The sequence below is a fragment of the Chaetodon auriga genome, chromosome 18 (genome assembly GCF_051107435.1).
Source record: "Chaetodon auriga isolate fChaAug3 chromosome 18, fChaAug3.hap1, whole genome shotgun sequence".
Lineage (NCBI taxonomy): Eukaryota > Metazoa > Chordata > Actinopteri > Chaetodontiformes > Chaetodontidae > Chaetodon > Chaetodon auriga.
Genome location: NC_135091.1, coordinates 14,154,488 through 14,180,870, shown reverse-complemented (window position 1 = coordinate 14,180,870; position 26,383 = coordinate 14,154,488). Strand labels below are relative to the sequence as shown.

General features: G+C 44.4%; 1 protein-coding gene across 4 annotated transcripts in view; it reads right to left on the bottom strand.

Annotated features, from left to right (window-relative positions):
• The window catches only part of LOC143335976 (MAM domain-containing glycosylphosphatidylinositol anchor protein 2), a 159,215-nt gene extending 133,225 nt beyond the window's left edge, over positions 1-25,990 (bottom strand). For all 4 annotated transcript variants that reach the window (XM_076755712.1, XM_076755714.1, XM_076755713.1 and 1 more), the window contains exon 1: positions 24,959-25,990. In XM_076755712.1, coding sequence (XP_076611827.1) covers positions 24,959-25,031 — 73 coding nt within the window. In that variant the 5' untranslated portion in view covers positions 25,032-25,990. The remainder of the gene's footprint in view (positions 1-24,958) is intronic.
• Positions 25,991-26,383: the final 393 nt, after the last annotated feature.

Genomic DNA, 26,383 nt, shown 5'->3' with positions numbered 1-26,383 from the left:
GCCATGTTGTTAAGATGTGAAATGATTCAGCATAACCCTCCAAGTCTCAACTCGGTACAAATTAATGCAGTGTTTACTGTACTTAACAGCAGGGCCACATCAACTTGCTACAAGGTACCGGGGCCTTTTATACAAGACAGGGCTTCAAGATCGGGTAAACATGTACAAGCCACCTTAAGGCCCTCAACATTCAAAGTTTCAATTTTGCCTCAAGACTAATTTTGAATTAATCAAATTACAACAGAGAAAATTTCACGATACTTACACCAAAAGGGCTTACAGTTGTTTACAGTGACAAAACATACAGTAACATCACATTTCTACAGAAGTGCTTGAATGCTTTTATTCAACTCTGCATGTGCATCAGCAGAGACGATGCTGTCATGTGTCATGCACAGGTGCTAAGCAGTGCATGTTCTCTCAGTCCTGAATGCTAAATCCAAGTTGGTGCTTGTGCTGTGCGCACGAGTGTCTACTGTATGTGAGCGGTGTATCTGTGCATTTGAACGTGCATACTAAAGGTGGGATTGTATAATTACTGCTATAGAAATATAATTACAACCTTGAAATGTGGCAATTATATGTGGTAATTACACAGGTTGCATGAGTCTGACTTCTATGAGCAGCGGAGTGGATGACAGCTTCCGATCCCCATGAAGTCTTGCAAGGCCGTTCATTCCATGTTATATTAATAGCACCTCTCTTGCTTTCATAGGCAGGCTGCCTTGTCTTACTGCTTCAGCTAATTATCATGGCATTAGGCTGTACTTCACTCTCTTTGTCCTTGGTGGACTTGCCAATAAACCCAGGTGGATTGTGATCGTCCGACAGCTGTTTCTGATTTTCAGTTGATTATGCATCCCCAGCATTTTTTTTTTTTTTTCGAGTGTGCTTAATTAAGTTTTTGGTGATGGCTCCCAAATCACTTTTAAGCCAATAAATTGGATCGTCATTTGCAGTCAAACTGTGGTTTAATCATAGCACAGTTTTGTCATGAGCGTGGATGAAAAATCTAATAAAACGGACAAACAGACAACGATGAGATGACAAAATGATGAAGCAATTTCCGACAGCATTCGTGAGTGATCCCCAAAGGTAGGACGTTTACTTGTAAGTGTTGCACAACCACAAATGTGCTTTTACAATTCCAGTGCTCCCAGATATAGCCAATATGGGGAAATTAGCTTCTTTTTAAAATCTAAATGTTTCTTTTTTCTTTGTTTACAACATAATGTTCCTAGGAGGACATATTATCCCTGCAGAGATGTGTTGCACATTTAAGATATTTTTAACTTAGTATACTAGTGTATCGCCCAATTAAAGCCATAATTAATGCAGCAGCGTTGTGCTTCCAGGAAAATGTGAAACTTCACGCATATGACAAACAAACCGCCGGGATTAAGCTCCTCAAAAAAAGGGGCTGAACCACCAAAAAACAAAGGTCAAAAGTCTCTGATTGTGCTTTAGAAATGTCATCTCTATGAAGTTCACTTTGATGGCATGTTCGCGGGCTCTCCTCTGATTGTGTTTCTCCACAGATCCTCTTGCCCCCAATGTACTTCCGTCATCCTGCCCCGCATGATTGGGAAATGTAATTTCTTCTCGTTGAATGAATGGGTTGGAGGGCACATGATCGTCCGCTCGGGCGATGCATGTCTCTGTCTTGGAGCGAAACACAATGTCCACAAGGACATGCTAAATTAGCAGAAAAGGTCAAACAGTGCGCTGCAGAGACGGAGGCTGTTTGTCAGTTTCTCTGTGGGTGTCCAGAGAGCGTTTCTGGATACTGTAGGCAACTGAAACAATCACATTTTCATGGACAGGAGAAATAAGATTTTCTTTTCTTTCATGAACAGTGCCTGTCTGTTTTAGCTCATATCGCACACATGGATCCATCCATTCAGGCAGATCTGAATTATGATCTCATTCCACTTGAAAATATAAGTTCTCATTCAGAACAAAGCAGAAGCTTCTCATGTCTGGCCTCTTCCTCTGGCCGCATCATGCTTTTATATCAACTGGGGAAACTATACTTTTGAAAAGGAAAAAAAATCCATTTAAGCTGCGTTTGAAACTCCAAAGTGGTTGGTAGTAATGTGCTTATAAGTTGTTAGCAAATCACTGATAAATCCAAAATAAGAAAGGTCTCTGCACCAGCAAAGGAAATGACAGCAGTGGGCAGTGTTGTGGGTACGCCCTAATGCTATCAGTTCACTGCGTCTGACACAAACTGGAACAAAGGACCAGATAGTTCTTCCAGCAACCCTTGACAGCAGAAAGGGCAGTAGCAGTAAATGGAAGCAGGCAGGCATGTTAGCCTGTAGTCTACACACAATGTGGGGGTACAGTTGATGATCTGTCAAGGCTGTGGCAGCTCCTGCAGCAACGTGTGCTGAAAAATGGCAACGATGGTGCTGGTGCACTACAACAGTGCAAGGGCTCATTAGCCTTTTCTTCAGTTCACCAGTTCTGATTATGAATCCTTTCATTTCTTCAAGTGTGTTTGTGTTTTTACTGCCAGAGAGAGTTTGCATATGTGCACACACGACACCATACGAGGAGCCTCCTCGCTGCTTTCACAGGAAGGATGTTTGCTGAAACCAGGTGGATGCTCCTTCTGTTGTTTGCCTCATTCTGTTCAAGCACCTTCCATTGGCAGTCACGTGCCTCATGTCGGATTGCTAAAATGGGTTCACGGTTCACATATTATCGTTTGATGTTTAGGTTCCCAGATTGTGTGAGAAAAAGCATCTTTTATCTGAGCAGTGGTCTCTGATAGTTGTTTTGAGAGGGCAGTCATTCCACACCAGTTAGTACAAGAAACTAATCGAAATCAGAGTATTTTCTCCTTCTCATAACTAACTTGACATGTTGTAAGCCAGTCTGATACCTCGATGCGATGAGGGGATCATTAGACCATGAAATTGAGCAATGTTACCTTGCCTTGTAGAAAGATTTGGAGGGAGACAAAGGAGGAAAATAAAGAGATGTACAGAGAGAAAAAAAGAGAGCAAGAAAGTGTTGTTGCTGTCAAGTCGTCCAAATGAAACAACAAAAACACGGACAAGAGTCTTTATTCCTACAGCCGCTGGAGGGCTTTGTCACCTGACCATTAACATGCATCGTTTTGGAGCCTCTGCTGATTGTACTGTTTTTCTTCGAGGGACAGTCTCGCGTTTCTGTTCCATGCTGATAAACTGTCAGGACCTTGGCCTTGGCTAATGTCAGTAAGACTTTTAGTTTCAACACTCCTCCCACATCATTCCTAATGCCACAGTTGTTCTTTTCTTTAGCTGTGATCATTCACGTCTTTTCTCGGCAAGAGTTTACTCAACCAGCTGCTTAAGACATTACTTCACGCTCATCAGTAAAATAAGTGTTGGGTTCATCCCATTTGGAGCTAACTATTAAAACCCACACACTGCCCGAGGAAGCCGTCATTTTGGGAAATATGTTTACTTGCTTTCGTGCCGAGAGTTAGATGAGAGGACTGATAGCACTCATGTCTGTATGCCAAGTGTCGAGACAGAGCTGGGTGTCAATTAGTTTAAATCCTAATTGACATCCAGAATTAGCATAAAGGCTGGAAGCAGGGGGACACCACTAGACTGTTTCTTGGTCAGGAGCAGCAACTTTTTGGAGTGTTGACTCCGGAAAGTCTCAGCTTTTCGAGATAGCAAGCCAAATAACCTCCTGCGTCATTCTTACATTTCATCATTTTTGTGCACATTAAACAAATGTGAGATACAGTGACATTAATTAGTGAGCTTTAGGGGAGCTGGTTGGCAGATTTTATTACCTTTGGACAGAGCCAGGTGAGCCATTTCTTGGTTATATCTTCATATTTGGCTTAAAGACATAAGAGTGGTATGAATCGTCTCATCTGTCTCATCTCACAGCAAGAAAGCCAATGAGTGCATTTTTGAAAATGTTGAACTATTTTCTTTGATACTTGCCCGATCAAACGTGTAAAGAACAATCGTCTGAAAAGCCCAAGCTTGATCAATCTGAATTACACTGGTCATACAGCACCCAATACCAAAGTACTGGGAGCTGTTAGCAAACCCAGAGGACGAACATTAAGTCAGAATGGACACTGAGTGAAAATGTATTTCAATTTGGTAGTTTCTCAAATCTCACATTCAATCTCTGCATGACTGAAAAATGAATGAAAACAAATGACTGCCAAAAGGGCAAGAAGCCAATCTTACAACTGTCAGTAGCGTGTTATTATGCTAGCAGTGGTAGCCGTAATGTTATGTGTGATTAGATGTGATAAATGTGCAGAAAACCATTAGCATGGCTCTTCAATCGCACTCATCGTCAGCCTCCGAAGAGAGAGCTTTGTATCCTCCACTCCACTGGGCTAAAAGCTACATGCACAAGCATAGCAACAGTATCCAGGGCTTGAATGAGGCCTGTGTCACAAACACTGACAGCCCTTTCAATCTGAACATGACGGAAAATGTTTCGCTGTACACCACCATGCCGGCCTGAGCAGCATAATAAACTCCCAACCAGACATACAGCGTAGTGCACTTCTCTGTCTAACATACTGCAGAGTAAAAGCTGCAACTTTTTGGAAGTGGTTGTGTGAGGGGTGTATAAGGTAATAAAAAACAGTGTTGCTCCATGGAGTGTAAAATGGGAGGGTTTGGCAGTGTGCAGAAAGGGAGGACAGCAGGGGAGAGGAGAAGGAGTGCAGGTCGCTGGGGTAATTTAGCTCTGATCGCAGTGCATTGTCGTGACGCCCGGGGAGGGAAGCCCATGCATCACACTGTAGCTGTGTCCAGGGTGCACTCTTATGATTGATCACCTCACACCCCGCTTTAATTTAAAGTCAATGGCATCTATAGATACCTGTCAGAGCGGAGCAACCTGTAATGTCTCCTCACAGGCCAGGACCCTCAGTTCTCTGACTGAGGAGCCGCTGAAGACCGAGCAGAGTTTTAGCAGCCCGGGAACAAAAGGAAGAGAAAGGGAGCAAACCCGGTAATCGCTCATCCAGCTGTTGTATTTCTGGCAGCTGTGACAGAAAATGTAAGGTGTTCACTGGTGATTTGAGCCAAGACGGATTGCAGGAGGTGAGACCCAACGCAAATATAACTGATGGTAAATCTAATTTTTTTTTTTTTTTTACCCAAGATCCAATTTCTGATGACATTATGTAATTCAGGCTTTGGTTTTAACCTTTAGAGGATGGGAACCAAACCGGCCAGAGTTAGCAAACTGAAACATCTCTCACAATATGCTTCCTCTGCTCTTGAGAGTACTTTTGTCGCTCTAAGCCAGCTCTGGCTTAAATTGCTTTTTGTGTACTTTATTTTCCGCCTTAATCTCAATATCAGTGGGAGAGGCAGAGAGACATATAGGGGTATTACAGATGACAAATGAGATAAGTGTAAAATAGTTCCCTCTATGTACCTGGCAAGTCTGCAACTTTCTGTATTACAAATGACAGCAGGCCTTGCAGGGACATAAGATCACACCCATTAAATGATTCATATCCTTCAGCAATTACATTTTATTTTTGGCAGCGAACTTATGGGCCATCTAAATCATTGAAATAAGAACAAGGAGGTGATGCTGTCTGCCAAATTACATCCCTAGATTTATGATCAGAAAATCGAACATGCCTTTCTCCTGTATCCCAATCATTCATAAGCAAGTGAAAACAGCATCACAATAAGAATGTTTTAAAATCAATTAAGTTTGTGATCGAGATGTTGCAAGAGAAATTTTCTCCCACTAATGTCAGCACTTTACCGGACTATCCCCGCCTCGTATAAACAGGTTCTGTCTTGTGGCTTCCAACTATCACTATCATTAAAGCAGACCCTCCGGGGCCCTGCTGGCAAAAACATATTCTGATTCGCTGTCCCTGTCCTCCACTCTTGCATTCATAATGCAGGACCTTGCCCCGGAGGGCATGACAGGCACCTACAGGGCTTCAGGAAGCAAGTAGCCTGGAGCAGGAAAGATATGAATACTTGACACATCTTCAGGTTTAAGACCATGTACTATGGGCATACCTATCCACAAACACATACACTTGGGACACTTGCATTGTATAGACCTGATGTGTAGGATCTGCGGATTTTACTGTGAATGCATGCATATGGACACATGTGTTTAAAGAGGCCCACATGGTGCCAGCTGCAGTGCAAACCTGTGTCTGGCTCTGTGTTAGGACAGTTCATGAATGAAGCAGAAGCTGCACCTGTATGATAAGGTTTTATAGGTTTTCTCTACACTTGGTCTCCTAATTTTTATAGAGCAATTACATTAAAGTTACTGATCCCAGTACCGCTTTGGCATGTGGAGTTTGGCTTGTTTGCGCTCTTATTAGGAGTTCAAAAACATCTGTTTGGCTTGCGACACTCAGCAGACACTCTGGTCTGGAGCGTTGTAGCTTGCCACAGCTTTTGAGGTGGGGGGAGGTGGTTATTTAGGAAATATATGCTCATCAGTCATGTGCAATATCAGTGTATACTAAACTGCAATATCAGTATTTCCTATATGCAGTAATGTGAACTCCACAATTGCCATGTATTACTTATTATATTGTTTACTGACTTGCACTAACCTCTTTGCTGCTGTCAGTTCAACTAAAGAGCCATTCCTTCTTCACAGACTATTTCATTTCCATTCTTTTGTGTGTGTGTGTGTGTGTGTGTGTGTGTGTCCTGAGGAGGCAAAAATATCCAACAATTCATAAAAAAGCAGGAAAGAGCACAACAAAATCTGACAGTTTTTCCCCTTCTTTCCTATCCAAACAACCCATCTAAACTGTGATGATTTCCAGATGCTTTTTTATAGAAAAAGTTGCTGAAAAAAAAATTATTCATTCAATTCTATCATTTTCTAATCCACCCATGACATACTCTATTTATCTGGAGAAAAAAGTGTGGTCTCTCAGTGAGAAACAAAATCTTTTCTGTTTGAAGCATACAGACAGCCATCACATGTTCAGCTTGAGCAAACTAAAACAGACTACACCCACTGCAGGGGAGGAGCATATGTCCGTTTTGTTCATTTCACGCACAGTAAACTGTGTCTGATTGTGCCATGTCACCCTGTTGCTCTAAATCTGTGTCTGCACGTGCATACCTGTGCATGTGTGCGGGTGGTATGGGCAGGCGAGCGTGTATCTGCCGTAGAGAATCACATTTTTGGATTCACTCCATTTCACACTGTAATTGAGATAAGTGCCTTTGCCCTCATAATCCATTCAGAAAACACGGAGGGGAGTAAATCAATGTCCAGTCATAAAGCTTACAGGGTCAAAGGAGAGGTCTGGCGCTGCACGGTGTTAGTCAAAGTGTGTAGTTTCATGGCAAGCTCGAGCGCCTCGCAGCCACCAGACCCATCGGATGACTTTTCCCGCTTCGATTAAAGTTTACTGTTTTTGAACAGGTGGAGCATATGAGGAAGTGACACTGCATAATTACAACATGGCTTTCTGTCAAGTTGATCTGCATGATTTGAATGATCAGATGTCCACTGAAGTGCCTTAGTATCACCCAACCATATTTGAGTCATGTGAATGAGATGACTGTATAATCTGCCACCCTTGGTCAAGCCCTGTTTTCAAAATTGGTCTGCTGAGAGAAAATGGCTAAGAATTAAGTCATTTGTCAATAAATAAACACATAATTCTTGATTAGCTCTAACCATCTTGCCGTTAAAATGACTCATTTGGGATTGGCACCCGGGATCTCTGGCACGCAGTGGAGGATATGAGATGAAAAGCAGCCTTGGAAATTTGACCGGAACATCACACCCGCACCCAAGATACTACACCCAGTGATCATAATCACTTTGCACAAGTGACAAGAGCTGGCCACCAGTTCACAGGCAAACAGGATCCACCAGAAAAACTGCTATTCCCAGAGGACAAGCCCCTCCCCGCAAGGAAAACCTCTGTTTCATCAATTAGGCATGTGGCCCACATTGCCACATGCACAATAAAGTTTTCGAACTGATCAGCCAACTAAGTAACCAACACAATGACTCATAATCGCTCCTGTGTGCAGTGAAACCATTGTGAGACTGAAGTGAAACTAAACCAATTAACGAGACTTTCAAACTGCGGTTAATGCAGCATTTTTGCATATTTCATGTGCATTAAAGCAAACCAACTCCAACACTAAACCAAAGAAATGACAACTTCGCCTCACAATGAGAGGCTTCTAATTACACTGTCAGCAAATTGCACATCGTTTCTTACACTGCAGTGGGCCGCGACACACAGTACCACGCTGTGACATGCAGAGACATAAAAGCCAACCATGTAAAGATATCTCAAGCCTTGCCACGATGAACCATTCAAAGCTGCCATCTTGACAGGAGCTCTTCCAGTGGGAGAATTTTACAGTCAGCTTAGTTTGCAGATCATAAAGGCTTTTATTGCCTCATGTGTTGCGGTTCATCGCCATGCACAGAGCTAAATGTGTTCCTATTTGCATGTGCATTACACGTCAAGATTGAGAGTGCCCAAGCCAAACCATCCCTGCTATGTGCTTAACGGCCCACTCCATGCCACAGGCATGACAGAGCTTCTCTAATAGTCAGTGCTTAGTCAAAGTAGGGATCCCTGAAATGTGAAAATCAATCATGGATGACAGCTCATTTGGGCTATCTACCAGGGGAAGGCAGAGTAAGGGAATAGAAGGGTAGAAATTCCAATTACACAGTTGATGACCATTTGCTCCATGGATATGTGTAACCTCTGGCTGATGTTGTTGACGCCTCCATCCACTTGTATAATGAGCATGCTGTAGGAGTAACTTATTCAACAGAGATCAAAAATCAGTGGAAGAATACTGTAAAGTGAGCATTGCTTTGTAAAGAAGATCCAGGTGCTTCTGTGGAGCCGTCAGGAGGGTAAGAGACGAGATCACAGGCCGACACTGTCTCACTGTCACACTGTGACAGGCAAATTATCCCATATAGCTGGTTGAACTTGGCTGCCTTTAGCTGATTAGAATAATTAGAGAACAGCATGCTATACTGTCAAATACCTGTCCAAAGCAATATGCTGTATAGAGTCAATTTTTAGTACACAGTGTTCGAGACAAAAGTTCAACTTTAAATGCCAGCAACAAATCAAAAGATGAGATCACCATGCCCCAGACTGACAGCAGTTTACATGACCCATTTAACCTTCTTGCAAGCCATGCAAACCCCACAATCTGTTCATTGGCCCTGCTGTCACCCATGGACGGAGATCCACGGCGGTCTGCCATGGAGTCAAACTGCTCAAAACTAATATAATTTTCGTCTGGGCAATCTAATAAAACACAAGGGCCATTTTCTCTCTTTTCTGTCCCTCCTGCCCTCTTTCCATATATCCTGGCGGGACTGCTATGATTCATGAGAGATGCGGTGGCGGCTCTCAGTATGCGATGAGCGAAAGGCACCTTGGGGAATTTTATGATCCATGACGAAGCGTCCAGGATCATTTTGGATGTATGCATGTGTCACTGCATATTAATAATGGCCTCTGTCTCATGAAAGCACCAGCACACCTTCAAAGGAGATAATTTAATCTTCTCCCCGCTGAGCCTCCTCTCCTCTCCACGCTTGCTAATACTTTGCCTCCGAATCCCAGTCAAAGGAGCCATCGCTTACATTGTGCACCTTGGCTTTAGGATAATAAAAAGAAGAAACAGGAAAAGGTAGAGGAAGTCAAGACAACCAGGAGGAGGCAATAAGCCCCAGATTCAGAACACTGCTGAGGAAGATAAACACAGAGCTGGTGGAGAAGCCTTTCTTCTCTTTACATATGTAAATTGAGTGGTCATATAATGTTACAGAGGAGCTAGTTGTTGAGGAAATTGACTTGTCACCTTTCTGGGTTATCTGTACTGCTGAGAATCATGTGCAGCCACAAAAATTCCCTCATTAAAAATTACCATCCTGCAGTGTTCTGTTTTTTTTCCCTCATATGTCCCCATTTTTGCACTATAAGCCTGCAAACAAGCAAAAGAACAAGGCAGGGCGCTCTTAAGTGAGCTCCATGTGCCCTTTATCTTGCAGAAAGATTTCATTCTCTTTAAAGAGCTGGCGCCCCGCGGTGAAGCCAACAAATGAGGAGAGCATTGTTGGATCCCGGACTTGTTTACGGGACGGCATGGCGAGCATCGTCAAAGCCAGAGCTGATACTCATTATTCAGTGGCTGCACGGCACGCCGAAAGCTACCGGGCTCGGTAAGACTCAACCACAAAGCCTCACTTTTGATATATAACACTAGGTGATCTAATAATTGCCTGTAAAATCAAAGTTGATATGTAACAACCTCAAATGTCCTCCTGTTTTATTGTCGTGCATGTTGTGGTGAGAACCAGTTAACCTCCATCAAGTGAAACCCATCGTAAAAGACCTTCCATTATGTAAATAGATGCACTAACATATTCCCTGTATACCAATAAGGCATTCACAGCACATGGCAGCCACGCATTAGCATGCATGATAACATACGGCTGTCAACAATAGGGTAATGTCAGCTGATGATGTAAGTGCATTAAGAAAACCTATGAAAGGAACCACTAATAGTCCATCTAGAAAGTATCTATGCAGAGAAAAAAGCAAAGTCAACGTCAAATATCAAATACGACATGGCACAGAATTGCAAATGAATGCAAATCTGGGCTAAATCCTTTCAAATGCTGCAAAAAACACTTAGCATATTAACACAAGAGCTTGATCTCTTGATCTTGACGGGTGTTGACTTAAATAAGTTTTAAAAGCTTTGCACTACTGAAACCATTGCCTTTGTGTGCTCCTGAATGCCAGTGATTACTAACATCTGCCTACTTTTTCAAATTGAGGATATGGTCCATTAATTCTTCTTTATCTTTCTGCAGCATTTGTAGTTCAGCTTTTATCGAGAGCGCCAATACATCTGGGCTGGGGGTACCACATATCTGAGGAGAGCAGCACTTAAAACAAATGTGAGGAACAAAACAGACACTATTATATGTTAGGGGTTTCTGGCAAAGGCGTCCGCGTTGCATTGTGACAGCTCAGATTACAAGGCTAAAAACAAGCTGAGAAAATATGAAGAAAGCCAATATTAGGCAAAGACTTACAAGCAGCCTCCCACAACACAGTTCCATTATCATGAACAGAGGCAGTAATCTACATATATTCAATGAGGCCTGGAAAAAACAATAAGCTGTAGTAAATCTGATTTATCCTAACCCTCTGTAAAAGGGAAATGCCTAATGGAGGTGTGTGGTGGATTCAGCGTTTCATGGCCTTCATCAGCCAGAGGTGTCACTGCAGTGCAGGAAAGGATCAGGAAATGCAGACTGTTACAGGAGTTCAGTGACGGATCATTTCTGACACACCACTTTTATTCCTTTGTTTGTTTCTTCAGGGGAAACTGCTGCGAGTCAGTTATAGACACAGTCAGAGCTATACTCAAGACCAGTGTGCATTAGGGAGCCAGAGTCACACCATGAGGGCTGGGGAAGCATGAGGAACGAGCCTCTTTGGTGTCCTGCGCTTCATGTGAGTGAATACGTTAATCATGGACTGTGAGCCAATATAATCCTATTGACTAATACCTATCCACGCTTCAGGTGCTTCACAATGCCTCAGCAAGACCAATTAAAAGATCTTACTGAAGAGCGCATATAACCCTGATTTAATAATCCCTGCATTGTTATCGGCACATTCTTGAGTGGATTTTGAGATTTAAATTAGCATTTTTAAGGGGCATACATACATGAGATTCTCCTCCTCACGATGCAACCCTGATTCAATAAAAGCTAGGTCGCTGTGTAAAACATAAATAAACCTCACTGGATCAGACAAAACTGATATTTCCATCAAAATATTTTATCCACATTCATGGATTAAATGCATTTTGCAGTCCTGTTGTAATTGCAAAGTTCCGTGTCAAGCTAACTCTCTCTGAAAGCTCAGACGTCTAGACGTCAGCAGAGCTGTGTGTGACCATGCATTTTATGTCAGAAGTTAATGAGTGTTAGCATGTCATCAGACAGGCCAGGGAGCGATTCCCACAGCTGTTCCCCTTTTGACTTTTCAATGACGTTATCATCATGGCTGACTCCCACTTCCGTTGTGGCACATAACCTCGTAACATGTACAACAAGCCGCTTAATGGCAAAATAAATGAGTCAGAGGCCTTCTCCCTCTTGCCTTCCGTGCTTGTGTGTGTGTGTGTGAGAGAGAGAGAGAAGAGCAGGGGAGTAAAACATAAACAGGAATAGAAAGCACACCCGTGCTAGTGTGATCCTCTCTATGTATGTGTGAATGAACTGCACGGTCCAGAGAGTGCTCTTTAATTCACTCACATCCCTCTCAGTGAACCACGTCTGCAGCAATGACAAAATCCCCCGCTGTCTTTAAGGTTTCTCTCTGTCGCCACACTCTCACCTCCCCTCAAGAACGTGGAGGAGGTGAGAGGGAGAAAGCCTAAGCTGTCGTCACAGTTTAGATCAGTGTCCTGCCTCCACCCCCGCTGCCTCCCTTTGCCCTCCACCCAAACCTCCAGCAGCGCATTATGCAACTTCAAAAACAAGGTCACAAAAATATCCAGAGAGGAATCAGAGAAGATAAACAGGACAGGAAGGAATGGGAAGGAAAACCCTCTTCCTCCTCCCTCTCTATCTGCTTGCGTCCACTGCAGTGTGTGATTCAGCGGGAGGTCAGACCGCTGGAATGAGAGCGCCTGCAGCATCTAACACATACAAACGCCTGCAGACGCACATTTAGACACATGCACAAACACAACGTTGACACATTCACGTCGGACACTGGCAGCCCCAGAGATCATGATAGTTTCAGCGAGACATGGTCCATTACGTCCTTGTGTGTGTGTGTGCGTGTGTGTGTGTGTGTGTGTGTATGTGTGTGTGTTTGTATTTAAGCTGCATGCTGTGAGGTGTACCACTGTGAGGACTAATACTCACCCGCGGTTAAGATCAAATTTCCTAAACAAGGCATCCTCTTAAATAAGAAACCTTATTTTGACCCCCTCTTTGTCATGCATTATTAATAAGGCTTCTTGTTAAAAAAAAAAAAAAAAAAGAGCCCTGGTGAGCGAGAGAGACGTCACGCATTACTTTTGCACTGCACTGGGGATTATCATCTACTGCAATGGAGAAGAAAGACGCATATGACTAACAGCCAGCAATCCTAAAAAATATTATTGTGAAGTCCATACTGCTTTGTAAGGGAATAAATGATAATTGGAGCAGAAGGTAAATATTGCAATGCCCCATTAGTTAAGGAAATGTAAAAGTATAGAGCCTTCAACTAGGCTAACAGTTCTGTGATACTCCACTTAGTCATGGCAGTGCTTTGAGCTAAATGCTAACATTAGAAGGCTAACATGCTCAAAAAGACGCTGATATTAAGCAGGTGTTGTTGTTTTTACATTTGCTGTAGCTGCTCGTCGTATTCCCAAACAGCCAAGACATCATTAATCAAATCCAGACTGTGCAGAACTCACCACTATGCCAGGGTTTAGGTACATCTCCACCCATCGGGGATAATTTAACACACTTTTGAGCACCTGCCCCTGAGCTGTTACGAGGTCCATGAGAGAACACTCGGTTTCCCCAATCTCCCCCAAAATAATTGTCACTCGAAAAATGAACTGTTTTTAACTGGCATAACTGTGGCGAGCAGTGTGTGTGCATCCCCAGCTGTATGTCTCCCTATGACTGCCACGCATGTGTACGGTCATGTCATTCCATGTTAATGGGCTTTCCTCTGATGCTACAGCGGAGTAGAGAGACGGAGGCTGTGATGGAGAGAACAGGGAACCATTTGATGTTTGCCAGTTGAAAGAATAAGCCTTACTTTGGGTTGCGCCTTCCACAGAGGCATGCTGGGATTGAAAGAGCGCTTGCCCAGGGCTAAAGGGGATTTTTGGTGGGCGTCACACATCCAATTACCTCGGTAGCATCACAGAAATCCACGGGGAATGCACACACAAACAGACAGATGCACACATTCACGCGTGCGCGCGGGCACCCACGCACACATCAACATGTAAGACACCCACTAAGGAGGCTCTCACTGCAGAGGGGGTGCAGCCAAATTTCACGATTCTGCTGGATCTGTTGCTACGGAATTCATGAATATTATCAGCATGTGTTGATGTTAGGATATAAATATGGATAGCAATATGGAAACACCACCCAGGTTCCACCTCTTTGGAGAGCATTATTAATGCATTCAGAGAAGCCATTACTGGATTTGCATGGGCTCTTCTGATGAGCCAAGAGGACCCGCGGATCCACTAATATGTTGAGGTTTATTGGTGCATTTCAAAGCTGTTTTGAAGTTCTCTGTTCTGTGGCAAAAGCTGGGATTTCTAGCTGTTTAATATCCCCGCCAACAAACTTTAATATCGCCATGGCCCCACATCAGCACACCAAACACGTAGACGCACCAAACCAAACTCATTTAAAACACAACATCCTGGAATTAATGCATTCAGGGTTTCTTTTTGTTTTTTTAACGTCTACCTGCACAGGTTGATAACTTTAATATTTCTTCTTTCCTTAAAACTGGGGCCCAAAGGCCAATGGGAAATCACACTTCACCAGACATTACTATGATATTGATTTTGTGATATATTTCTAATTATGCAAGAATTGTCATTTCTTCTAATAACGTGATGAAACGGCCTGCAGCACCACTTCTCCATTATTAAAGCTGATAAATCGCTGATATCTGTGTTAAATCACCTGGAATATGGTCACAGATTAAGTTTTAGAAGTCGCTTTCAAAACAATTTGGGATGCTACGCAAAATTTCATTCTTTCAAATTTGCGTCTAAACCCAGAACACAGCACTACATTATACAAGCAACATGCATGCACTGAGTAAATACTGGTGTTCATCTTTAGATCCCAAGGACTGGCACAGCGGTCCCCAAACAATCAACTAAAGATCGACTATTGACCTGCAATTACACATAATCAACCTTACCCTTAACTGAACTTGGAGGATAAAGTCAATGCTGAGTCTGGTACTTAGCTCAAGAAAAAGTTGCTTCTCGGGAAAGCTTTTCTGCTCAGCACAGACACCTTTGATTAAAACTCAAGAATAGATGGACATAAATTCTGCTCCAAGATATATTTTAGCAACCTTCTCAAGGTAATCACATCAATGAAAGGTCACTGGAGAGGTCAAGCCAGCCCATTCCTTATTATTAAGAGGCCTTAAGTGCTCAGAGATGATGCCGCTCTTTGAGGCATTTGGTACACACCCAGAACTGAAGGAGTAATAATATTGTGTGCAAGGGAAAAGGCAATGTAAGGGCACAGGGAAATAAAATGGAGGGAAATGTGGGGGAAGCAGAAATAATGAAAAAGGGCAGGAGGTCAGTTCAAGCTGTGAATGTGGCATTTGAGGAGGTCTCCTTCAGGCTTCAATCATCTTCAGATGAAACGCATCTAACTGACACGAAAGAGCAGTAAAAAAGGATTCGAAGCGTGTCTCTCTGAACGCTCATGTGCAGGCACGTGACTTCCTCGTTCTTTGGGGCACACTGCAGGAGTTTGATGCTATAGACATTATGATCGCACCATTCTCACTCGGGCATACCCAGTCTTAACACATGCACACACACTCGTTGTATCACTAGTAGTCATCGTCATACGACAAGATGTGATCAACTGAAAATGCATTCGAGAAAAGCATCAGATTTCCCACCAGAACGCACCCTGCATATAATCCAATTTCACCATGCAACAGCAAGTTTGAATTAATCAGCAATTTGACTTGTGCTTTAATATGCAGTCTTAATTTGGTAACGCTCATGTTACTGTAAATATGTCATTGTCGTGATTTGATTTGCCTATTACAATATAAACATTTCCACGCAAAAAAAAATAAAATAAAAGGGACTGGCTCAAAGAAAAAGAAACCCGTGCGGTGAATAGCTGATGCGAGCTTTTGTTGGGGCCAGGGGAGAGCAAACCAAATCAAGTGAGAATTTCATTGAAGGCGCAAACGCGTGGGCTGATTCTTCCGCTCTTTGTGGCGAGGGAGAAGCTCTCCAAAAGGAAGCATGCCTCACGCTGTGCAGACGCGTATAGGCCGGCTCATGAGCAGGACTGGATGGCTAAAACTGAAGGGCAAAGCATGAATTCATAAGACAATGCACCAGACTGTGGGGAGACTCGGCAGCCCAGCAAGAGTTAACTCGCTTTTCTCAGATTCTGGACTCATTTGTCTGTATTGTTCTGAGCAGCTGATGCGTGGCTATAAAGTAACTCCTGTATAGCTACCGTGTACAAATATAACTCTAGGTAAAACAACTAGGAAAAGCAAAGCTTTTGCTGCAGCAGCCCGAGCGAAGACGAGGAGGGAGATGGCAGACAGTCAGAACTGGGCGAGAACTGCAACATCTGCATTAAATCTCGCTCTGAGATTTCTTTCACCACTTAGTGAAATCTCAGTGGAGGAGCGCTTTGCCTTATCCAGATAACTCTGCTTGCTTTGCCATAGGAAGCCATTAACTGACAGTACACGGCTTGAGGTTAGCCCCATGGGTTTAACAGCCTCTGGGATATACAGTGTCTGGCGGAGAGATGAAGAGAGAGCATGACGCTAAAGAGATTAGCTACTACATTGTGATTTTCTGTTAGAAGAATAAGGTTTTTACAGACTATTGAGGGATACACAGAAAAGTCAAATAATCCAAAAAAAAGGGCTCAACAGACGGTTAGATATCCCTATAAAAAGGGTTGGAGGTTTAGTAAGTGTAAACGCGCGCGTAATGACTGCATCGCATGTTTGCAGGCACTTTGAGGCACGTTCAGCGTGTGTGATGAGCCTCGCTCAGACGGGCTGATGTGTGAGCACGGTGATAAATCACATTGCTAAATTAATATCTCAGCAAAGCATTGCCCTAGATAGAGGGAGAAAAAAAGCACACGCGCACACAGAAAACACATACACATGCTCCCACAAACACACCCACACACACACACAAACTGCATGTTCATCTGTCTTGAGATTCACAGCGCCTCTGCAGAGCCACGGCACAACTCCACAGTCTCCGTCTCCTTTTGCCAGTAGGGGAATGACTAGATTTGAGAGAGGAGGGGGAAAATAATACGCCATGGATACTTGAGGTTTTTTTTAAGTTGCATTTGCATGGATGGGCAGGGTCGGGGGGTATGGATATGATGGCAGTCTTATGCAGGGGTGTCTCTGTGTGTGGCTCCCCTGCTGTCTGGCGCTGATTGGAAGCTAGAGACTACTGAAGGCGTCACTGTCAACACATTTTCTCTGCCACTGTTCCTGCTTGTCAGAGAAGCTTAAGCATTACTTGCTACAAAGATAAGGAGGCCCCTTCCTGCAGTTGCCTCACAGCACTGAAATGGTGGTTATTTTTGAAGAGACATATTCAGCCTCTACCCCCGCCCGCCGAACCCCCTCCGATCACCCAAGCCCCCGCCCGGCCTCGCACCCCCCCCCCCGCCCCCAACAGCAATCTCATCTGCTCTCGTGCACAATTGTAAGGCTGCTGCGAGGAGCTTGCGTTTCTGCAATCACTTCACATTTGTTTCAGCGATTGATTTCCTGGCATGTGAGGGGAAGGAGAGAATGAACGAGTGGGTAGGCACCGAGGGAGGGAGGGAGGGGAGGAGCGAGCAGAGGGAGGCAACAGGGAAGTCAGAGGATGTGCAATGCCAGGCTCACATACTGTCACCATGACAACAGACATCACTTCACAGGAGCAGCACTTAGGATGCCTGTGTGGGCTGAAGTGACATAGTTGAAGGTTGGCATTAGCCTCTTGTGGGTGCCACAACGCACCAGTCCTCTCCTGACTTGCTTTTTTTTTTTTTTTGCTTTATTTCCTCCACAGTACTGCTAAAAGGTGCCCTGTTGCACTTATCAGCTACCTATTGGGACTGCTGAGTGATTTGTACTTCATGTGTGTAAATGCGGGTGCTGCCAGTTTGGTTTAACAAAGACAATCCAACTGACTGAAGTGTGTAAGGGAAGACTGAAGGAGACATTCATATTCAATGAGGCCCTTTCATCAGTTGCGTCACTTTGAAGCTGGCTAGCATGTATAATTCTCTGTGATTTGAAGTGATGCCAATCATGGAAATGATAACTTGAGAAACGGAAACACACCGCAGACACTAAAAAGGCTCCATCTTAGCAGATAATCCTGCTGTTCATTAAGAAAATCTGTAACACTTTAGGAGGATGCACAATTGATGTTTTGAAATGCAAAACCAATGCATGACTCATCAAGACCTAATGCATGTATTAATGGGTTATATAATACTCGCTTGATATTAATAAAAGATCAAGTTTATGTCATGATTTGCAAATCAACAATTTGCGAAATGAATTTCAACACACAGCTAAGTCATACACTAATTAACATGGGATTATATTAGCTAGAAACCAGGTAAAAGGACATGAGCTACACTCACTCTCAGCCTCTCTACAAGCATAAATGCACCCGGTTCTTCTCTTTATGTACGAATTATATACCTGGATAAAGGGATTTTGGTCTGCTCTTATCAGCATGCAGCATGTACTGTCGTGTGCCTCGCTCTCTGCATCATGTTTATCCATTCACGGACAGTATATAGTATTTATGAGCTGGCCAAATTATAACGCACGTACGAGGCATGATGGCATAATGAAAGCATGAATGTCTGTGACATCCCGTGAGTGGCGTTTCAGCAAACAAACAGCTAATATTTGATGAGATGTTCATGAACGCCTGACTTAACGGGGAGTTAATGGTTGTAAATTGAGTAGAAAATGTAAAACTATGAAACTGAAACACAAAGCATAGCTGTGGCTCAGATGAGGGAAACATGCTTAAGGTTTATATTCTATTGTTTTAGTTGCAATTACATTTTTTTTTTTTTTGCCAAAATTTTTACCTCAGTGATTTAGTCTTGGAGTGGCCACAAAGGTGGGTATGTTTGAAGTCTCCCCAAATATTTACGGTATAAAACTTGCAATGATCAGACATGTGGTGGTTTTGAATTTAAAGGTTCCATATTGCAGAAAATGAGATTTCCATATCTTCTTTGATTGTAAAGTATTAAAACGCTCAATCCGGACTTCCGTAAGGTTCTGATGTCACCGTCCTCAGCCATGCCCCCCAGCACAAAACACCAGTAGGCCTGTGAGAGCTGATTAATCAGAGCGGACTGGGCATTTTGGGAGGGGGGCCTTAAAGACACAGGCACTACAACAGAGTGTTTTCAAAGGGGAGTGAATAGAGATGCCGCAAAAATGGATGGTAGGCGAAAAATATTATCTTTTTTGGACATTAAATCATGCAAACATTTTCTAGCAGACGCCCAAAATAAAAGCATATACCTGAAAATGAGCATGATAGGGGGCCTTTAATGCCAAGCAGCAGCACTACATCACCTGTTCATTTTGTTAGTTTCAAACTGCAACCAGAAACTAACTTGAAAAATCAGATTCAGTGTGTCATGTCAGAATCAGCGTAAACTCTCGGTGGATGTAAATCTCCATCTGTTGAATATGACGTACATGTTATTATGCTAATGTTGTGGCTGCAAATAATAATCCTGTGTGAGCAGCTGATGTTACCAACTTTTTTTTTTAAAGCATATGCTCTTCTTTTTTTATTTATTACAACAGCATTCAGTGTAGAGCAGACAGGAAATGACAGAGATGGAGAGATGTGGGGGATAACACATTCTACAAAGATCCCTGGCTGGACCTCAACCCCTTTACCAACGGGGTCAGTCCTTACTAACATTCATCCTTTAAGCATAGCAACAGTCTTTATGATGGTCGAATTTAGCCAGTCCTATCATCTTAAGGAAAAGCATTACGCTACTGTACTGTTCGCTGTTGTTGCTACAAAAGATGAGGACAACAACAAGACACAATGTAAATGATTTTTATGAACTTATGTTAATTTCTCTCATGAAAATGGCAACAGAGACTCCCCAATGGGAGTTATATCCCAAGGATCTAATTTTGTCATGAGTCATGCTACAGCTGCACCAGCACTATTGAGCAGTTTGGCTTCTTAAAGCAAGATGCGCAGCTTTAATCTATTGCGGCTGGACAATGTGTCTGTCAACATGAGGAAATTAACACGATTAAAAGGAATGAAAACACTACAGATAAAAAGCCTTCTTGCTGTACAAGGTAATATTAGCAGGACCGAGGTTGACATTTAAGATTTAAATCTTGTTTCTAATGATCCGGATGATGAACGGCCACTTCATTAGAATGTCAGGAGACAAAGGGAAAAATATCAGTTATGGTTCGGTGCCGGCCTTCTCTGCAGGTTAGAGGCCACACCAGACTTCATTACAAGCGCAGAATTACTTCTGATTCTAAATAAACCGGGGCAAGAGGCTGGTCTAATCATGCACCAGAACGGGACTTAATGAATGAATGACTACAAGATCATTAGCAGAAGCTTTCTGTCCTCAGCACTGTACAGAGCAGGACAAGTAGCTCAGGGTTTGGGGATGTGGGCTTAACAGTTGAAGCAGCCAGCCAGGTTACAATAAGCTTCTTTGGTCCGCGGTGGGGATTTGGCCTTGAATGATCCAGAGGTAAATTGTGTTCCTGAACTCATCCAAATCCTCACAGTAGAAGGAAGAAAGTATTACAGCTGTTCATGATGTGTGCACAGTATCCAAAGCTACATTATACTTTTTTGGGGGGTTTGAACACAGTCATGAAAAATATTACACTCTGTGAACATTCACAGTCATTCCCAATGTAAAGCATATGCCATTCATCCCAGCTGTGCACGACTCGGTCTTTGCTGTGAACTATGCATCTGAAAAAAAGCAACAGAATCGTTTCTTTTTGGTGCAGGGGGGCGGCGCGGTAGCTGACAATGCTGTTAAAATCCCAACTACAACCCCAAAGCTTACGGCTCCATCTTTCATTTTGCCTACTGCCAAAGTACACACACCATCTACATCTCTGAAAATAGCTAAAGGGGGCAGAGAGAGGGCAAAACTGAGAGTGGCATCCTTCCAGTGGAGAGCGTCGCCCCGCAACACACCCACCCACACACACATAGCCACGTAGTGTTTCCATCACTTTTGGGGACATTACACAGAACATTACATTTAAATGTGCCTCTCAAGTCCTCCAACATTATGGATGTGCTGTAATGAATTGGGGGGGTAACCCTTTAATTTGAACTCCAAAACTCAACATGCTAAAAAACAGCTGCTTCACCTTGATCTCATTGTATTGGAGTATTAAAGTAACACTGTTAACACAGCAGGAGTGCTTCAGACTTTAAGTTCAAACATTGTCTCCATGGTGTATATTCAGTGCCAGTCTCTGAGGACTCGGCCCAAAGAGAACTGACATTCGGTATGATTAAGTTGGTGCTATCTGAAGCTCCACCCAAGGGTATGTAGTAATCCCCAGTGTGCACCTCACACTGTTCTACTGCAACGCATTACTTCTTGTGCGCTGTACCCAGATGCATATCCTCATTTGCCTCTGATTGAAGCGCATATACTGTAGACGTCCATCCGATGTTGTGTTCCCTGGGGTAATGGGAGGGAGAGACAGGTAGTGAAGAGAGACAGGCAGGGAGATGGGGACTGAGAGTGGGAGGGAGGAGAAGAGATAGAGTTATCCGTGGTCTCATTACGGTGGGAAATGTGAGGGTCCCGATCCAAGGGAATGATGAAGGACTCTGTGGAGGAGGCCTCTGAGAACCAACAAAGACGGCTTTAGTTTCACTGGCAGAATGCATTTGCATAGCTTAGAAGCCAAAGCGTCTGAACCGGGGCTCATGAAAAGAAACCCCAGCAATTGGTTGGACTTCAATGCAAACGAGAGTGAGCGAGAGACAGAAAGAGAGAGAGAGAGAGAGAGAGAGAGAGAGAGAGAGAGAGAGAGAGAGGGAGGGAGGCAGAAGTGGGATGGGAGAAAAAGCAGTAGGAACTTTTTCTCTTCACAAAACGAGATCGGGAACATCTGCACATCCCATGGAGGTTGTCGCTGACTGACTTTGATGCAAAGAGAACATACTGAAGGCGGTACATCTCCAGATAAAGTAACAAGCAAAAAACACTTCCATGCTATCACAAGAGTCATGTTCCATTGAAGCCATTTGATATTATTATTTTGTGTAGTTTGGTCGTGAGCAATATTAGAGATAAGTGCCATTTGGGAAACATTTAGGAAGTTTAGAGGTGCTTCCATTTGTTGTGATGGAAGAGAAGCTACTGGCCTATCGGAGCTCTGGAGAGCAACACGGAGATGAGCAGAGGTTGAGATGATAGAGCAATCTCCTGGAGAAGGGTAGGTGTGTGTGTGTGTGTGTGTGTGTGGGGTGAGGAGAAAAGAGAGACACACACCGAGGGGGAATGAGGAGGGAAAAAAAAGATAAGGAGAGCAGGAGAGAGAAAGAGTGGAGCAGATGTTGTACTTTAGTGGTGTCTCTCTTTTTCCCCCTGTGGCCTGGAGTCATGGAGGGATGACTAACCTTCATCAATCCTCTTTAATGACTCTGGCAGCACCACTTAACGCACTAGTACGTGATTTCTTCATTACTACATCATGATTCCGCCATTTAATCGGCCGCGATGACGTATAGCGATGCTCAGGGATAAAAATACTCGGCAAAAGTCTCACATTCGAAAACCATCCCATTCATCTTCTATCGGTTCCATTTGGAAAAAACTGGAAAAGCGTGATAACCGACGCTTTGGGTAAAACACTGCATATGATATGACCAGAGCAAAGAATTCAAGCCTTGCCCTCTATAAAACCTGCTGTGAAACTCTCCCACTTCAAAGTTACTGCCACCATTATGTGTTCTCCTCTCACAGCCCTCATTTCATTCAGTCACACACCCACTGCTTTTCACCTGTGGTGCACACACCGCCCCCCCCGCCCACTGTCATGTGTCAAAACCTTCAGTGAATACAATGGGAGGCAATGCAACACGCATGCTAATGTTTTGCCACTATTAATAATAAATGTTGACTTTTGAACCCTGCCACAGATTTTTTATTCAGACCACCTCCCTGCAGACGTACAGCACACTTTAAACATCTATCTATCCGTCTATCTGAGCCTGTTTCTTGTTGCAGTACCAGAATGTAGCAGCAGGAAAGCAGCACAGAATCAAATCCTTCCTAAAGCACACATACCGTACAAGAGGTGAAACACTGTAGTGATGGGAAATAACAAAGGGGGGGGTTGGGGGGGTTGGGGGCTGTGCTCAAGGGAATTTTCAGCCTGTGCAACATACAGGCACAAACACAAGACGGTTAAATCCTCAAACAATTCCATCTGCTACATCTCCCTGTCTCTTCTGCTGCTGCTACAGGCCTACTAATCCACACATACCTCTATAGCAACGCCACATAGAGCGTTATGGGATATTATTCCTTCTAATGAGCTTGCATCTTCATCTGCACGTACGCGCTGTAGCACGGGCAGCCCGCTCACACTGAGAATCCGCAGCTTTGATCTGACATTCATGGGATTGTTTTTAATGGTTAGCATCATGCCCGTCTCTCCTGAATATGTGTGTATCTTAGAGAGACCACTTCAGCGGATAAGGATATCGACAATGATTTCTGAGACGTCAGTGCTTGATGAGAGGTTGTGCCCTCGGGCTTAATGCGTAACTGGAGGAATTCACTCACTCCAAACAACAGCGCCTACGTACAAATCTTCCATCGGCCGGACAGCGCTAAGAGGTTTGAAGATTAGGTGAAATTGGAAAGTGCATGCTGCGTGCGGTAATTTTAGACACTTTACTGTAAAATACCTCTGCAGTTGGTGTTGGGAAAAACATTTTGATATGTGCACATATATGAGAAGTCATGCTCCAGCTGCCTTGACTTGTGCTGTGATTTATTATCTTACTCACCCCCCCCCCTCCCTTGAGAGCAAAAGAATAGATAAAATCCTGGCGCATCATTGGTCAGGTGCAACACCATGACTGTTCCTGTCATGCTCACAGTAACCTCTCATTGCTACATCACCTCTCACACACACACACACACACACACACACACACACACACGCCATGTCGACAAAAGATCTTTTTTTAGTGCTTGGCAATGGCCTCTGAAACACACCACCCCACATCTCTACTTAACCCCGCGTTCTCCTCGCACAACCTCTGCTTTGGTCAGAGCCACTGTCACTGCCGACAGGTCAGGGCCGTGCACTTCAAGATTTCCTCTGTGTCCCAATGTGAGTGCACATGAATCATTATTTCCCCCACAGTGCTGCTGCTGCCGCTTCTGCGAGGATGGCGATTCACATGAGACATCATCTGTGCCACTGGTTGCACAAGCAGGCAGAGTAAGAGACAGAAATGTGTGCTTGTTGTTAAGTGTAGGAGTGTGTGCATGGGTGGGAGAGACAGAGAGAGATTCAGACAGACAGACGTAAGGACCACACATGATAATAATTCATGACTGCATACTAAATGCCACTGCTCAGATACAGGTTACAGCCGTTATAGTGACATTCAAAAACACATTTGGCCTAATGTAAGACAAGTGCCACGTCGACCTTTTAAATGATAATTAGCAAATGACACGTCTGAGAGGCCACATGCTTCCAGATCAAAACGACCAGGTTCCAGCGCAACAATCTGTGACTATAATACTGAGCGTATTCTGCTCACAGAGCATCATGAGTGATGGATTGGATGAGAAAAGCGGCTGTGCATGATTGGCTACACACGCGATTTGCTGTATAACCTCAGGGTTTGCTGAGAACATTCGGAGGCTCTCACTCAAACGTGACATTCAGACCTGATTTGTCACCCGTACAGGAGTTTTTTTTTTTTTTCCTCTCTCTCTTTCTCTCTTAAATAGGACCTTGTGAGTCTAAAGGGAACAAGTGGCGATTTATGAGCGACCAGTGTTTTACAAGGTCATGATCACGTTTGGTTTCAGCGGGAAGCAAACTGCATACACTCACCGTACACTCCTTGGCAACGGATGCCCTCCACGATCAGCGCCACCAGCCCCAAAACACAGATAATTAGATCCATCCTTTCACGTTAATCTCTGCATATCCAGCTCTCAATGGCAAGAAGTCCTTTCCGGGGCGGTGAAACTGAGGCGCATAAGACACAGCACAGCTCCGATCCACGCGTCGATTAATTCAGTCTCTGTATTCGCTGCGAAGGTATTTATGGCCGCAGGAGGCGAACACTCAGGTGGTGATGGATTTGATGTCCACTGCCATGTAGTGAAAACGCGCAGCGCTCGCGACACGGAGGCGTCGCGCGGAGGATGCGGGGAAGCAGACGGGCGCGGGGAGTGGGCTGCAGAGAGCCCGGCCTTACGACAAACAGCAACCTCTCCTCGACTCCAGGTAGGTGCGCTCCACTGAAACCGTGTGTCCCTGGACTTTAGCGAAGACCCCCGCGGCGCCAAAACGACGGGGGACAAGGATGCTGTCGACTACAGGCAGACGGAGCCTCGGCACCCACGGACATAGCTCCTCAATTCCAGCTGTGGTTCAGGGGATGCTGCCGCTGCGTTGACTGCATGCTGTCAAACGGAGCCATCACCTCTGCTTCACGCGCACACACAAAATAGACCCACACAGTTAAATTCTCACTGTTTTCACCTTCCGGGCTGGGAAGTCGTCAAGCTGCCGCTGTGCAGGCTCGTGCGCTCTCACAGTCACATCACGACTGCACCTCGACGCCGCGCGCTCGACTCATCTCTCCCGGTGGCAATGACAAGGGGAGGGTCCAGCCGGGTGAGGAGCAGCGGATGGTTCCTCTACAGCTCCTCGGCGATGCCCGCTGTTGTCTCGAGCATTATGAGACCACTTTCTGATGAATTCACGCGACGGTGGGAGCCGGATGTGCCCGCCGTGGAGCCAGTTGAGCATCAGTCACGTTGCGCAATACGTGCTACGGAGACCGAGCGGCACCGCAACCGGTCTGTGGCTACGTCAAGAGGTGCGTGGCTTCCAGCGCTCATCTGTATGGGAGTCTTCGCTCAGCGTCAGGAAAGGCATGAGAGGCGCAGCTGCTGGATGCTGGGAGAGAGAGAGGGAGAGAGATGGGACCATTGGAATTCAGGAGATCGAGCTTTGACAGACCTTTGCAATCAACACCAAACAGAGTCTATACTGCTGTCTGCTCGTTTCACTGTGCTTCCTCTATCAGACAGGCAGGATCAGATGCTGTCCGCCATGTAGCATACATCTGCTACATCACATTTCTTTAGTTTGACACAGTGAGATGTCTATGTCAGTATATCCAAGCGCGCGCGCGCGCACACACACACACACACACACACACACACACACACACACACACACACACACACGCCGCTGCTGCTGCTGCCGCCACAGGCCTACATGTTTCTGGCAACTTTTTAGCAA